The following is a 16,080-nucleotide window of genomic DNA, read 5'->3' on the forward strand; positions in this document are numbered from 1 at the left end:
TCTCTTGCCGGTCACGCTGGATCCCACTCTGCTCGCTCCATGTTCAGTCTCCCTTTGTGCCACAACACACTGCTTTTAAAGAGCACTGGCACCACACCCACAAACACCTGCAATCAATAACAATCAATTAGTTGGTGTCAATGACACACCCACATAGACACTAGTAGGAATACAATAAATGACACGTCAATACTCCACCCGGTTACACAGGCATATCTGTAAACTGCATAAATACCTGCAGTACAACACCAACCCAACTTTTGTTCTTTTTTTTCTTGGCTGGTGTAAGAGACGAGACCGCAACTAAGCATGTAGAATAGCCTATATAGGCTACTGTAAATTCACTACCATGCATTCACAAAACCCGGACTATACTGACATTCATGCTTCAAGATATTTAGTTTTCTCTGTAATAATTAAAACATGGTAAAAACTCAAAGGTGGCGGGAAATGCATTTCCGATCATTTAAGCTATTTACTTCCAGGATAAGAATCCAGATTTGTTTTGGATGTCTGAATGTTGTATGTTAAGTTGGCTGTTCACTATTAAGGAAGTTTTTGTTTTAGGAAAATTCATAGAGAAGGCATGGCAGTTGCGCTGGAGAACAATGAATGTCACAGCCTGGACAATCAATATGTTTATGTATTCTGTTTGTGGGCATCTTGTGGTGCAGGACACTATAGTAAAAAAATCTATTTATGCCTATCTACTTGGTCGATAATAAGACATTATAACATGCTGTAACAACTAGCCTACTGCAGGCCTATAACCAATCAAAGCATATAGGCTATTCTCAGTAGGCTGGCCTATAGGCCTATCTATTAGGCTATATAGTTTACATATAGAGGTTTTCTCATACAAGTAAAGGCCTATGCTTTCTTGTGCTCTTAAATTAAGAGCATAAGATAGCATAGCTATAAAATAGCAACTCTCCGCATATTTCGCAACTTTTTGTATATTTCACATATTCGCAACTTTTCGCATATTTCAACTTTCCGCATATTTCGCAACTTCCTGCAATTTCATCCCATAAAATCCCATAAAAAAACCTGCATATTTCATCGCAAAATCGAGGATTTTAGGCCACAAAATCAAGGATTTTAGCCCACATAATCAAGGATTTTAGCCTGCATAATTAAGGAATTTTGCCCGCATTATTCTGGAGGATCTACGGAATGAATCACGTCAAAAGTGGCATATAATATCAACGCTGCAAAACAGCTGGACGCACGACACAACGATGCAATTCGTGCACTTTTTATACTTTACTTGGCCAAAGTTTGAGTCGTGCCTTCGTTTATCAATTGTTTTTAGTATTGCAGACAAGCCAACTGTCAACCCACGCTGTCCGTGCTGCAGACAGCAGGCAGACAGACATTCACTCGGTGCACTTCTGAGGGCGGCACTTCTAGGCGTTATAAAGGTTGGTCCTGGTGCTTAGAGGATTCCGACTTTCCCCCGCAGCTCTCTCTCTCTCTCTCTCTCTCTCTCTCTCTCTCTCTCTCTCTCTCTCTCTCTCTATCTCTATCTCTATCTCTCTCTCTCTCTCTCTCTCTCTCTCTCTCTCTTTCCGACTTTCCCCCGCAGCGCGCTCTCTCTCTCTCTCTCTCTCTCTCTCTCTCTCTCTCTCTCTCTCTCTCTCTCTCTCTCTCTCTCTCTCTCTCTCTCTCTCTCTCTCTCTCTCTCTCTCTCTCTCTCTCTCTCTCTCTCTCTCTCTCTCTCTCTCTCTCTCTCTCTCTCTCTCGCTCTGCCTCTCTCTCTCTCTCTCTCAGTCTCCACCCTGACAGAAGGCTCAGTGCGCTCTGCTCCGCTCGGCATGGTCTGTCTGTCAGCGTGCTTGTGTCTGGATCTACGTTGTGGACAACAGCAGCAGTAGTAGCCCACAGTTGTAAGAGGGTCATTATGGTTTAATTTGTTTTCCCTGCTTGGATACCGTGAACTTAGGCATCGGATATGTGCACGTTGGATGATGAGAACCCCTTTCCTCACCGTAGAAGTAAGATAAAATAGGCTTTCGCGTACATTTTGGATTACTCCTCTCGTTCCATATGAAGAAGTCAAAAGTAAGTGGCACGTTTGTTTGTTTGTTTGTTTGTTTGTTATAGTTATTGTTTCTTTTTCTTTTAAACTCTCGGTACAGTTTTGCACTGGCGATCGAGATATTATCCAACTATATGCAGTCAGAAAACTAAACCTGCATGTCAGGGAGAGTGATCCAGCTTCTACTCTTTTACTTTCGCCTAAATAAAGTAGGTTATAGCCTGCAAATTAGAAGAAGCGCTTAATTTGGTCTTATTAGCCTGACCTACTAGAGGAAAATCACAGCAGTCACTCTTGTCACAAGATCTGCTTCTTCTGTCATTTAACAAATTATATCTGTATTACATTTAAGCATCCATGATCCATCCACGTCCACAGCATGTCGTGCACTCGGCTCACTAATCCATTGGTTCTCGAAGTGGGGTCCGGCAAATCCCCAGCAAAATTAGTTAATATATAATAATATATATATTTTATAGTTTGGATACTCAAAAATAGCAGATACTCATAGTGCGTCACTTCGTGCCGTGCTATGAGCTTGTAGATCTGCTATTTTTGAAAAATCCCTGGCACAAAATATTTTTGATATGGGGGTCCGCAGCCAAATACATATCATTTTGGGGGTCCTTGACATGAAAAAGTTAGAGAACCCACTGCACTAATCGATACGCTCATCAACGGCGCCAGTCTGGCAGCCAGTAGCCTAGACCTATTATTCGTTCACTTTAGATAATTGTTGCACGTAATTGCCTTCTTTAGAAAGCATGTTAATGATGTTAATGATGTCCGCCCAGCCTAGGCTATACATGTTATGCAGGTTGCTTTGGGACAAAGTTTTGGTGAGATAATGTCACTGATCGCCATCGCCTACTCTGCGAGATTTGGGAGTCCAGCTTTCGACGTGTTTAGTGCAATTTGGTTAACAGTTTATGTCAGATTGTCGTGACGATGTGGCTCTTTATCTACGTTAGGCTATATATTTGATCAGTCAAATAAAATAAATGAATAAATACTGTACATCAGCCTACTTTTTATATATTGGTGCATCCATCCTATTTTTTTGCTTAACTTAAGCTTATCACTTTGCATAGGTTATCTGTTGCCAAGTGTAGCCTACATGCAATCTTGTTTATTAAAAACAGTACATTCAATATTAATAATATTCATATTAGTATAGCCTAATAAACAAAAAAAACATGATTTGTTTATTTGTTTGGTTTTACTTTTTCGTTGGTGGGGCTGAGGGAGGGAACTCTGTCGTTTGTGGATGACTGCATGCGCGCGCGCGCGCGTGTTTAGAAGAATAGGCGATAAGCCTTTGATCTTCAGAGGGAACGGTGGCCGTTTCTGTGCCACAGCTATTATAATTGGATTTACTGCAAATGCTCCTTATGTATGGTTCGGTATTTTATTTATTTTTCGATTTCTGATTTCCTGCTCCCTTGATTCGCAATCAGGTTAGAATACATCTATCACATGTGCTACTGTAGGCTATAGGCTATCTAATCTGTATTTATTCAAATGCATATTTAAAAAAAAAAAAGTGTCAACATTGCCAGACTGCTTCCAGGAAGCATGCTTCAGGATAATTCTTCTTATCAGACTGAGGTAAGAGCTGCCTCATAAAATATGATAAGAGTTCTGCTTCCTTGAAGCAATTTGGCAATGCTCACACATCTCTTTGTAATGTACGTATTTCATAAGAAATACAGAATTAGATAGTAGGCCTAACTAATAAGATAATAAGATGAGACAGACATTTGTTATGTGATAATATACGTGCCTACAGTATGGTGAATGACCATACGCGAACAACCGTTGACAGGATGGACAGTAGTTCAACTCAGCCAGCACATACATGATGTGAATGCATCACACAAACCTAGTAATGACACACAGGTGAAAGCTATCTAGCCGCTCTGTGAGTTTGTGAGTGGTTCCCGTGAAGCCGTGCATGTATGTGCACCGTATGTGTTTGGTACTAGGGGGAGCATCTAACCTAATGGTGCCCAACCTGGGGTTTGACTCTGAAGGGGCAACAAATATCACAGAGGGGTGTGTGTGGCCATGTCTGTTTGGACTGGAGGTAGTCCAAAATGTTAAACATGATGCACAAAATCATAGCTAATAAGATAGGGGTGTGCTTGCGTGCAGGGGTGTGTGTGTTTGTGCGTGTGTTTGTGCATACATGCATGTGTGGGGAGGCTCAGCTCGTGTCAGATGTAAGAAGGGGGCTCCAAGGAAAAAAATTTGGGAACACTGATCTTAACCCATAATGATATTTTGGCTTATAGTCAGCGCTATAGCTTTCTGATGCTTAAGCCTGCGTTAAGCGCTGGTCAGAGGCAGGGGGCCTGCACAGCCCCTTGAACTTACGGAAGTCTTTCAGGGTACAGTGAGGTCATGCACTGACAACCCCCAGTCCTGCATTGACTATGTCAGTGGTTCTCAAACGTTTTCATGTAAAGGACCCCCCGTCCCCCCGTCCCCGTCCTCTGCAATTAATATCTATTTGGCCACAGACCCTATCTGAAAATATTTTGTGCCAGGGACCACCATATAAGATTTGTGTTGTTAAAATAATTCATTATTCAAAAATGTTTTTTTCAAAAATGTTTATTTTTATAGAAGATTTACAACCTGCGACGCGTTGTGAGCATGCCGTGTAGATTTGCTATTTTCAAATAGCTGATGTAGGGTTAAAGTGGTTAAACTGATTTGATTGCTATATTTTCTAAATTTGCTGGGGACCCACTGGAACCCCCTCAGGGACCCCTGGGGGTCCCCGACCCCACTTTAAGAACCACTGGCCTATAGCCTCTGTCTGGAATGTATGGATAGGATAATGAAAGACCAGAGAAGAAGTCATGAAATACGTGAATCCACAGATTCTCCCTACAGTAGCATGAAGGGGGTTCACATTCTTTCACAGCCGTTCAGCCAGTGCAAAGGTGATTATGTTGAAACCAGCTGATGATTTGGTTTCACTGTCTCTCACACACCCACCCACACCACCCACACCCGCCCGCGCGCACACACACACACACACACACACACACACACACACACACACACACACACACACACACACACACACACACACACACACACACACACACACACACACACACACACACACACACACACACACACACACACACACACACACACTACGGCTACAAAGTCTAAATCTCTTCCATTATATTTTTCTATTGCCCTCTCTCTCTCATTGAATAATGAAACTGTTTTAGCGACAGGCAGATTCTGACAATATTGTATTTATATTATATTATGCATTATGAAACTTCTTTTGCACTTATTTGTATATATTGGCAGAATCCACTTGGCATTTGTTTATGAGTTTAAAATGTGAATTTTACACCTGATTCACCATACTATTCCATGTATGGTGAATGGAATAGCGATTCCATGAATGGATTGGAATTCCATTCACCATACAGAGTGAATGGAACTGTTTTTAGTTCCTAAATCACAGACACAGATAAGGATGATCAACAATATTTGGACTCACTCATAATGGCCAGCCATGGTTTTACCAAAGTTCCTCTAATCAAGGTTCTTTCGATTACTTTTCATTGAAATGGACTGGAGGAACGAGACAGACAAGGTTTGATCTCATCAACAACACTATGACATGTTAATGATTTCCACCTCATTATGATTGAACCTGTGAACCTGAACTGACATTCAGAGATTTACAGCAGATTTATGACAGCCCCACTAAATCCAATTCCAAACCCACTAAATCTCACAGGATGCCAAGAGTAAAAGGCAGTACATTCTTTGAGTCTAGGTGTATGTCCTGTCTGTCTGTCTATTTATTTATTTCACATTTATGTATAATACAACACATACAGTAAATCTAAAAAAAGTGCATACACTGCAAGTGTTCTATATATTGTACACAGTGTGTATGGTTTATACGGTACAGTATGTAAATTGGTGTAACAAAGTTTGTATTTGGGTAATATATGTGTATTGGTTAGTCCAATATCCAGTCCACACAGTCATATGACCTGTCTGGTGACCTGTCTGTACGGCTCAAATAAAGGTTCCGTGTCTTGGTCATTCATGTCTGATCAAGGTTGTTCAAAACATCACAACACTTGTAATAAATCAGGCATGACTAAGGGATCAGTTTGCAGTGTGCAGACATTTCCAGCGTATTCATGAGGTATGCACATTTGTTGGTGATCAATCTGCAGCATCTTAGTATCTGTGTGACTCATTAGTCATTAGTCATTAGTCACAACCGACATCATTGTATAACATCCCACTGGGACTCATTCATTTGGTTTGCAAATGAGGACATCCATCACTGTCATGTTAGACTGTGTCAGTTGTACTGTATTTGCCCTGCTGCAAGTTGGTGTTACAGTACATGGATGTGATGTGTCTGACTGTCTTTTTCCTTGTGAAGCATGCATTTACCACTGCATATTAGGGAATTGTTTGTTTACTAGTTCACACACTGTTTGTGACTGTTGCATTTCTATGTATTGCTAAAAATCTGGAGTGAGAGAACAGTTTCACAACGGAGGATGTAGACAGTGATTCCCTACTGTAGAAAGGTTAAGCCTGTGTCATTCCTTGCAGTTCCAAGGATTGGAAGCAGGGTTCGATTTGCTGGGGGGGATGGGAGGTAGGAGGGGATCCATGCCTCAGCTTTTGATATCCCCTCTGGTCATTCATTTTTGTGTATGTTATGTCCATTTTATCCCTGCTTCTGGTCAGACTGAATTAAGTGCATGCATTGGGAAATGTAGACTGTCTGGTATGATTGATTTTTACAATATTTATTTACACCATATACATCTAAATGTTTTTATTTGAAAATTTTCATTTCAATACAGTTCCGAAAACTTCATTGTCGATCAAAGAGGCAAATAGGAAATTTGTCCTCTGATGGAGCTGTCTCACTCATAAATAATAAAAAGGAGTAAACAATCACATCAAAAGAAACCCAAATCTAATAGAGAATGAGTGATTCAATAAACCTATTTTGTACGCACGCTAATAGAGAATGAGTGATTCAATAAACCTATTTTGTACGCACGCAAGCTGGACTTGGCCCAGTCGGTTGGCAGGAGGGATAAATGGCATAATTTTGTCCATGGGCTAAATGTGGCATCTCTGTGGTTATTTCCACAGTTCTGGGCCAAGCCAAAACAGGGCCCCTCCTGCCACTCAAGTGTTCTTGTGACTTTATGTATTATAATTGTGTTTTTCTTTTCTGGTTTGTTTAGCTTCAGGCAGTATTACTTGTCAACCAGTAGGTGTCCTACATGACACTAGAGTCTACATTTCTCAATGGAGGAGTAGGGAGACAGACCACCTCCAACCACTGTAGTAGTTGTCTACCATACGGATGGGTTAAAATATCCTTTTATTCATTCAAAAAAGTTTGTTCAATTCAGTTTTATCATTATTATTAAGAGCCAGGGCCATTGCTGTCTTAATCCAAGTCCAGTCAACAGTTTATGTGAGCAGAAGTGATTCATTCACAGAACTGTGCAGATTCGCCAGCAGTGCATTTATAAACACTGAAGGGAATTGTTTCGGACCATTTGCTGCCTTTCATGGAATTTGGAAAGAGGTGTTGAATCTGGTCTGGATTAATCAGAATCCTTTATTTTACTAAGTACAGTTGCACATACGAGGAATATGGACATCAGTGCCGTGAGAGAGAGAGAGAGAGAGAGAGAGAGAGAGAGAGAGAGAGAGAGAGAGTGCGTTTGCGTGTGCGTGTGCGTGTACACGCGTGCGCATGGATTAACATGAGTAATAATGATAGTCCCAGGGTCAGTGAGGATATTTCATCCCTATATGGTAACAGGAGTGGTAATGCTGTCTTGAATATAATATAATGAATATCAATTTGTATCAACAGGATCTAGACAGCTTGGTGCTTTAACTTAGAAATAGTGGTAAAGTTGATTAAATTTGGGTTCTGGCTGATAAAATAGTGTAATAGATCACTGACAGAGAACATGCCGTTCCTGGCTTGGTTTGTTGATCTCTTGTCACATTATTTGACAAGAGATCATTAAGAACCATTAAGCCTACATTATACTGAAGACCAACACAAACACAGACCAAACAGACATGAGAAGTACTGATGTACTGGGGAGGCCATAGTTGAATGGGTAGAGATGCCACCTGGGAAACAGAAGGTTCCCGGTTTGCGTCCCGGCCCTGGTCTATGTGTGGAAGTGTACTTGAGCAAGACACTTAACCCCTACCTGCTCCCTGGAAGCTGTATTACATCTGCCCACTGCTCCCAATAGTTAGGATGGGTCAAATGCAGAGGACACATTGGGGACGTTGATTTTCTTAATGGATGTCATTTTCTTAATGGATGTCATTTTCTTAATGGATGTCATTTTCTTACCACTTAAGCATTTTAAAACTGAAAATGTTTGCCTATTTTTTTTTTTGTTAACACATTTTACAAATTGTCAAATTGTGTTATTATTATCAAACATATCAGACAGTCTACATTTCCCAATAGGAAATGCATGTATTTAATTCAGTTGATTCAGAAGCAGGGACAATATCCACACTGGCGATAACAATCAATGACCAGAAGGGATATCAAAAGCAGAGGCATGGACCCCCCCATCCCTCCCAGCAAATGGATCCCTGGTTATACCTTATTATTATCCCCTTGGGGAAATGTGTCCTGAATGTGAGCCCAGTACCAAGGGCCATGGCAGGTGTACATTGCATGCATATCTCTTTGCTGTGGGAGAAAACTTGACTAACCCACGCAAACACGGGGAGAACATGCAAACTCCACATAGAAAGGCCCCCTGCCGGTGTTTGAATCCAGGACCCTCTTGCTGTGAGGCAATAGTGCTAGCCTCAAATCTACCTCTACAGAGTGTGTGTTCTATGTGCGTGTTGAGTAGCCTGTAGTGATGCATAGTTATGGACTTTTCCTACACAAGCTTGTGATGCAAACATTAAAATTATTGTCTTATTGTGAAGTGATTGCCTGTATTTCTAATAGCGTATTTCAATTAGGTAATATTGAATTGACTTTTGTCGCCGTTACACTGGTAGAACCTTTTTTTGAGCGCTGCTTGTTCTGCTGTTTTGACTATGTGGGTGGGGAAAGGAAAGGATGAACTAGACCAGTGGTTCTCAACCTGGGGGTCTGAACCCCTAGAGGGGTCCCCACATGATTTTGGGGGGTCCCCAGATGACAGTGAAGTGACATTTAATACAAAAAAAAAGGAAAAGAAGACCATTACAGCATCAAAAGTAATCAACAAATTATACTATAAAAACTGGTCAAACATTTAATTGGCCAAATTGTCAAATAATATAAGAGGCAAACATTTTGAAAATAGCCGATCTACAAGCCCTACAAGAGGCGTTGTGAGCTTGTAGATCGGCTATTTTCACAATAATTATCTGTGGAACCGAGTCCAACTAAATGTAATGCCTACAATTCCAATTGCTTGTAAGGGTGGGGGTCCCCAGTTCAATTATTTTGGGGGGTTGCGGCCTGAAAAGGTTGAGAACCACTGAACTAGGTCAATAAGCTGAGTTTGGTCACAAGAGGGAGACTACAAGATTCAATAAGATACTCAAGATACTCATACTGGTACAAGCAGCAAAATGTTATGCTCTGCAGACTGTGCTAACAAGGACCATTTCAATACAACAATGAGTTAATAATAATAATTAAATAATAATGGATGTAATAGAAGTAAGATAAAATAAAGCTGAGACTAGTACAGGACTACAGGTAAATAAAGACGATAAAGATAAAGGGTAAAACTCTTTGGCAGGCTGGATAGCTGGATAGAATGTACAACAGAAGGTGTGAAATGTGAATTGTCGTGGTTCATTAGTCATGCATGTCAACATGTCAATAATAGAGCCCCAAACATTGCACATTCGCACTACGTTGAGGAACAAATGCCACCCTAGTAACATTGCCCTATTATAGCGCCACCAGGAGGCCGATTTTTGCAAAACAATATTTTTTTAATAAATTACTGCAAATTGTGTCCAAACATAACACAAATCGGTACACATTATCTCTATAGTCAAGTGATCAAGACGGATCCGTCCGATTTTTCATATTCCATCCTGATTGGTGAATTCCGAACATTGCTGCCCCACAATAACCTACCTGACCTGGCGGAGACCTTTGCTCTGATGAGCACTTTTTCTAGTTTGAATATGTCACAAGAAACGAACCAGCATGATAATATTTAAGTGAATGTTTAGTGTGTCTTTTACTCTTAAGCCTGATTGACTATGTCATAGGATGGCGATGGTGTCACTGTGCATGAAAAACTGCTTATCTACAAGCTCACAATGTGTTGCATGCATGACGCATTGTGAGCTTGTAGATCAGCTATTTTCAACACCTGACAGAGCATAAATTTGCTTTTGCAGTTAATTGTGTGTACTGAATGTGCACAGGTAAATGTAGTTATTGTGCTGTTTGCTGCAAGTCAGTGCACCAGTAAGTGGGGGCCCACGGTTTTATAATCCTCCTATGCATGTGTGTGTGTGTGTGTGTGTGTGTGTGTGTGTGTGTGTGTGTGTGTGTGTGTGTGTGTGTGTGTGCGTGTGCGTGCAGATTATCTCAGACTATCTCAGGCACTCACGTTTTCCAACCAGGGGCAGGCATACTATCTTGGCCTGATGCAGCTATGCTCGATCATGGATTACGAGGGCCAATGATGAATACTGGGTGATAATTCGTCATCACATAAGTCCAGTATAGCCTCCATTATAGCCTATCATTTCCAAAGATGAGAAAACAGAATTCGTAAACTTAAAGCTTTTGCACTCAAGAAAGACAGTATGAGTACACTGATGATGGCCACAGGCTGAAATGTTTAATACTTTTGTCAGTCGGTCACAAAACTTAAGATTTTTGGCTTCCTTAGACATCTTTGGAGCGCGAACCTTCAATCAACACTTTAACTGTGAATGAGGAACCGTTCCAGTGAATGGGAATGGTTGTCCTGCTTGGATTTCCTGAGTGTGAGGATGGAGTTGGCTGAGAACATTACACTGCCTGTACACACTGGTGTATACCAGGACACCTTTCTTTTTACAATGCTTTCTTCATCTACACTACAGTTTAACTTTTTTGTTGTGAGGTCATGTCAGCAAAGTCATAAAATGACACATAAATGGATGTACTTAAATTGATTTTAAAGCTGCAATATGCAACTTTCATGTCACCAGGATTCGAAACCTGTTCCCCTGCACGAGCGCTGAAGTGTTTACTGTTGAGCTATAACAGAGTACACATTTGGGAATGCAAGTTATTTCCATTTGACTTTCATGCAATACCTCATGTCAACAAGTAACTGTCCTAGCCAACCACAGGATCTAAATGATTAAATAGAAGAGACCACCTCCAACCATCGTAGTTGTGCTAGTAGTTATGTTGTAACACACTGTGCTCACACAAAAATGCATACTCCCACACATACTTTATGCTGTATTAATCAACGTTTCAGTCACAAAGGACCTTCATCAGTCCTAAACTGAAAGTCCCTATCCTATGTGTCTTAAATGTTGATTAATAAAGCAGAGACAAGTGTGTGTGGGAGTACCGTATGTAGTTTTGTGTGAACGTTTTTATTGTATTTAGTGATCTACTCCCAGCACCACACAAGCTGTTGAGAGTGTGCATGTTGATCTCTCCTTGAATTATCATATAATTTAGATCGGTTAAAATAAAGTTTTATTGACAATAATTGTTATCGATTGCAGCTTAAAACTGTATGGAGGCTGCCCTGAAAGAGTCTCACACCACAAGGAGATGAAAAATATTTCAAATAGGTAGCTATATTACCATTGCAGTTTTCACTGTGCTGCTGTCATTAGGACTATCATTGTTGCCAATACATGATAATGCAGTTGAGATTAAGATATTGCTTGCTGCACTGAACAGTGGATTTGAATTGTGTTTGTTTGTTTGTAGGCCTGTTGACTAAATGAAAGGCATTGTGGTTAGCTAATTGTTCAGCACATTGCATTTGAAGACTTTTCAGTGTTTATTTATGTTTTAGATGTTAATATGGGGAATTGTAAATAGCATGTGTAACATGCGGTTCAGTGGCATGTGGTGGTGCCTTATCTGGGTAGCAGTGCTCTATAGAGGCCTCTGTGATTCCAGATGGATGTTACGTTCATGATTATCTGGCATAAAAATACAAATAAACTCTTATAGACAGCTAGACTCCTGCAGAGCCATGTCTCTCCCTCTAATTTTGGAAGCCAATTACAGGCAAACATAATGTAATATTAAAAAGCTGTTTGACACAAGTGTGTTGAAGAAAATGCAAAATGTAGGAACATTTGGTTAGGTGAAAAGGGGTATGACCTACAGTATAGCCTATGGAGATGCGTCATGATCCAAGGAATCCAGGGAAAGGGGAATTCATATTGTACGGCCTACAGTTCAAGAGTTATAAGGCGAAACATAAAGCAGGTTGTTATAGCGCCACCATGAGGCGCTATACCATATATTGGAAAAGATTTGGGGTGGAGTGACTTCCTTACTTCCCACCGGCAGCGTGCACAAAATGTTTGACGCTGATCAGTCCAGCAGTTTGCGAGATTAGCTTTGGACGAAAAACAGGTGAAAACATCCCTGTCCCCGGCCTTCAGCCTGGTGGAGATAATCAAATCTGGCCCATGGTTACCGTTTTCCACTTTGTATTTTGGTTCCTTTGCACCTGGATAAACTCCAACAAGTTTTACTGTACAGTATATTTCACCATCCTTGGGAAAGTTTAATGGTATGTCCCTATACAACCAGAAAATCGTTTAACGGCTTTCAAGTAGATGATGTATTAGTCAGTCAAGTACTATACAGTAGATGATGACTTGACTAATAAGTCAAGCAGATGTATTAGTCAAGTGGAACTATTTGTAGGTGTAAAGCGGGTGCACAACTGCAACGAGGATGGAATATTTAACACATAACACAGCACAGTTTTTACAATGTGGCTCCTAGGGGGTGAGCCCATCTACAAGAGCGTGTGTGTGTGTGTGTGTGTGTGTGTGTGTGTGTGTGTGTGTGTGTGTGTGTGTGTGTGTGTGTGTGTGTGTGTGTGTGTGTGTGTGTGTGTGTGTGTGTGTGTGTGTGTGTGTGTGTGTGTGTGTGTGTGTGTGTGTGTGTGTGTGTAACAAGTGAATAATATGTTTTAACATATTGTAAATAAGTTTTGGAGTGAATATGTCCCCATCCCTTCATGTTGAGTAGGACTTACGTAATCAACATGCCAGAAATCCACAAGGAAGCCACGCTGTTATTATTCCCTGTCTTGTTTATTTGTATTTAGTTGAAATGGGTGTTCATTGATAATAATGCTTGTGATGTGCGATTGAGAGATTAGTGTTAAATATCATAATGATGAAAAATGTGCTTCTACTAGCTGAATAACCAAGCCATTAGACCCATTAGTCACAGTAATGTGTGAGGAAGACCTTTTACACCCACTTAACCCAGCAAGAGGGTGTTGAACGTTTTCTCAAATAATAGGGGAGGGTCAAGTGAAAATACTGATAGGGGAGCGTGTGGCTATAACAATAAAAACTTAAGTTGAACATGGGTGTTAAATCAACGTTGCTGTTTATTTAATGTTTTTCAAGTGTTCAATGACTAAGTACTACAGCCCAGCAAAAACACAGAAGATCAGAGACTTGACCTAAATAATATATACCGTAGGTTCAGGTTGAGCACAGTAAGGGAGAATGCCAGTACAGCCCAGCAAAAGATTGATTGATTAAGGTATGCAGTTACTAGATACACAGCCTATGGGATGGTTTGGTGTACCCCATGGCTGTTTCCTAATGAGGATTGAGTCTCCCTGAGGTGATGTCAGAGTAAACAGTGGACAACTTTTCATTTTCAGTAAATCACTAAATAATTTATATTAATATTAATATTAATGTTAATATAACGCATTTTATGTTCTGTGACATGCAGGGGACTAATCATAATTTATTGTGTGTGTGTGTGTGTGTGTGTGTGTGTGTGTGTGTGTGTGTGTGTGTGTGTGTGTGTGTGTGTGTGTGCGCGCGTGTGCGTGTGTGTGCACTCGTGCGTGCGTGTTTATGTGTGTGTGGCTCAAATTGGGGGAGGTAGGCCTGAGCCGCAGCGTGGCGGTCCAGGCACACTAGGCTGCAATGCCAGCCTGACATCGTGTCGCGGGTTCAAGTCCCGATCCCGACTACCTTTGCTGCTTGTCACTCCCCATCTCTCTCCCCGTTTCCTGTCAGTCTAGTTGTCATATAAAAAAGGCACAAAAGCAGAGAAAAAAAGATCTTTTAAAAAAAAATGGGGGAGGTTATCAAATAACTTTTGAAGCCCTGGGGAGGGGCTTTTATTAAATACGATACCTAGCAAGTTTTCATTTTCTTTCCAAGTTCAATGCATAGGCTATAAAACATGTTTCTTGTGGTGAGGAGTCTTTTAAAACTGATCTTGATGTCTGGGGATTTGATCGATACTACTGACTGTTTTCTGAACCATCTGTCCTTCCTTTGAATTTCTCTTTTTATGTAAAGCGTTCATACAGGACTCCTCAGTTGTAATCTGTTGTTTCTCCCAGATTATACTGTATGACCAAAGTATCCTGTATCATTTTACTTACTTCCAGTAGGCCTACCGTTATCCAAATCTTTTAAGAGTAGGCTATCTCAGCATAGCAGGACAAAATACAACAATGACTATATTTGGTTGCAATATAAATTTGGGCCTTGACAAATGGCAGCACTGAACGACTTTTGGTGGGTGAAAATTTTACAGGGTGCATTTATGGGCACAAAATAAATACTATGGATTATTGGTTACAGCTCAGAAATCCCTATATGACCCCTGAATTGTTAAAGCTGCATTACTCAGCTCACCCCCTTCCCTGGGCTCTCCATCCCTTGCCTATAAAAAATATAGTATTTAACATGCAGCTATTTTAAAGGGCCATTAAGGGGGACTTACAACGTACTTCCTTAGGGATGTATTTTATCTTCATCCTCACTGCAGTGACCTACAGGTGGTGTCTCAATATACAGTTGCCTATGTCCCTTATAAGCACATGCCGAACGTGTCAAACTAGAAGTACAGGAAGTATGACTGCAGGGGCGGCCATAGCTGAGTGGTTAGTGAGCCCGCCTAGGGAGCCAGAGGCCCTGGTTGCCCCAGGTTCGATTCCAGGCCAGGCCAGCATATGTGTCGATGAAATGAAATTTGTCCCTGAGCAAGACTCTTAACCCCTAATTGCTCACAGGTTCTCATTGGAAACAAGACCGCAAGGACTTTCATGAACGACCTGTTAAAAGGAATTATCCTTATGCAGGAATTTCCAGTAGTCTGGACAACATGTTGTAGCATGCTTGCTTGCACTTCCTCTACTTCCGGTTAGACATTTTCAGCAGTAGTTATTTTCCAGGCTTTATCTCCTTGTGAGATGGAGCTAACAATTTAGAACAACTCTGAACTGTTCTTTAACCACCATGACCTAAAACATTGGTGTAAGTAAATGTTAAATGGATTGTGTTCATGTAGTGTTTTTCCCCCTCTAATCTTCCAACCGCTGAATGCGCTTGACAATTATGCTTCAGACACACACACACACACACACACACACACACACACACACACACACACACACACACTCAAGTTCAAGTTTATTTTGTCCCAAACTGGGCAATTTATGTTACAGCAGATGATTGGAAACTCCAAGACACAGTAAACATACATACACAAGACATAACATAGACATAGACATGATCACAAGATCCAGATAATAATAGCTACTAATAGCTACCTCCACCTGCTTCCATTATTGATGGCACGAATGGAAGTAGGTACAAATGAGAATTTGTCCCTATTGTTTTTAGCTGCAGGGGTCTTTAACCTTTGGCCGGAAGGCAAGAATTCATATTCAGGATTTAGGGGGTGAGAGCTGTCCGCTCTAATAGATGATGCTTTCTTAAGCACCTGCTGGTCATATAGATGACTCAGACAG

The 16,080-nt window shown here is 40.9% G+C and overlaps 1 protein-coding gene across 1 annotated transcript in view; it reads left to right on the forward strand.

The window, feature by feature from the left end:
- Positions 1 to 1,792: 1,792 nt before the first annotated feature.
- kitlga (kit ligand a) overlaps positions 1,793 to 16,080 on the forward strand; it is a 41,183-nt gene continuing 26,895 nt past the window's right edge. The window contains exon 1 of the mRNA XM_080437453.1: positions 1,793 to 2,064. Within this exon, the coding sequence (XP_080293579.1) occupies positions 2,050 to 2,064 (15 nt within the window). The 5' untranslated portion in view covers positions 1,793 to 2,049. The remainder of the gene's footprint in view (positions 2,065 to 16,080) is intronic.

Source organism: Gymnoscopelus braueri, assembly GCF_963280865.1.
Source record: "Gymnoscopelus braueri genome assembly, chromosome: 9".
Taxonomy (NCBI): domain Eukaryota; kingdom Metazoa; phylum Chordata; class Actinopteri; order Myctophiformes; family Myctophidae; genus Gymnoscopelus; species Gymnoscopelus braueri.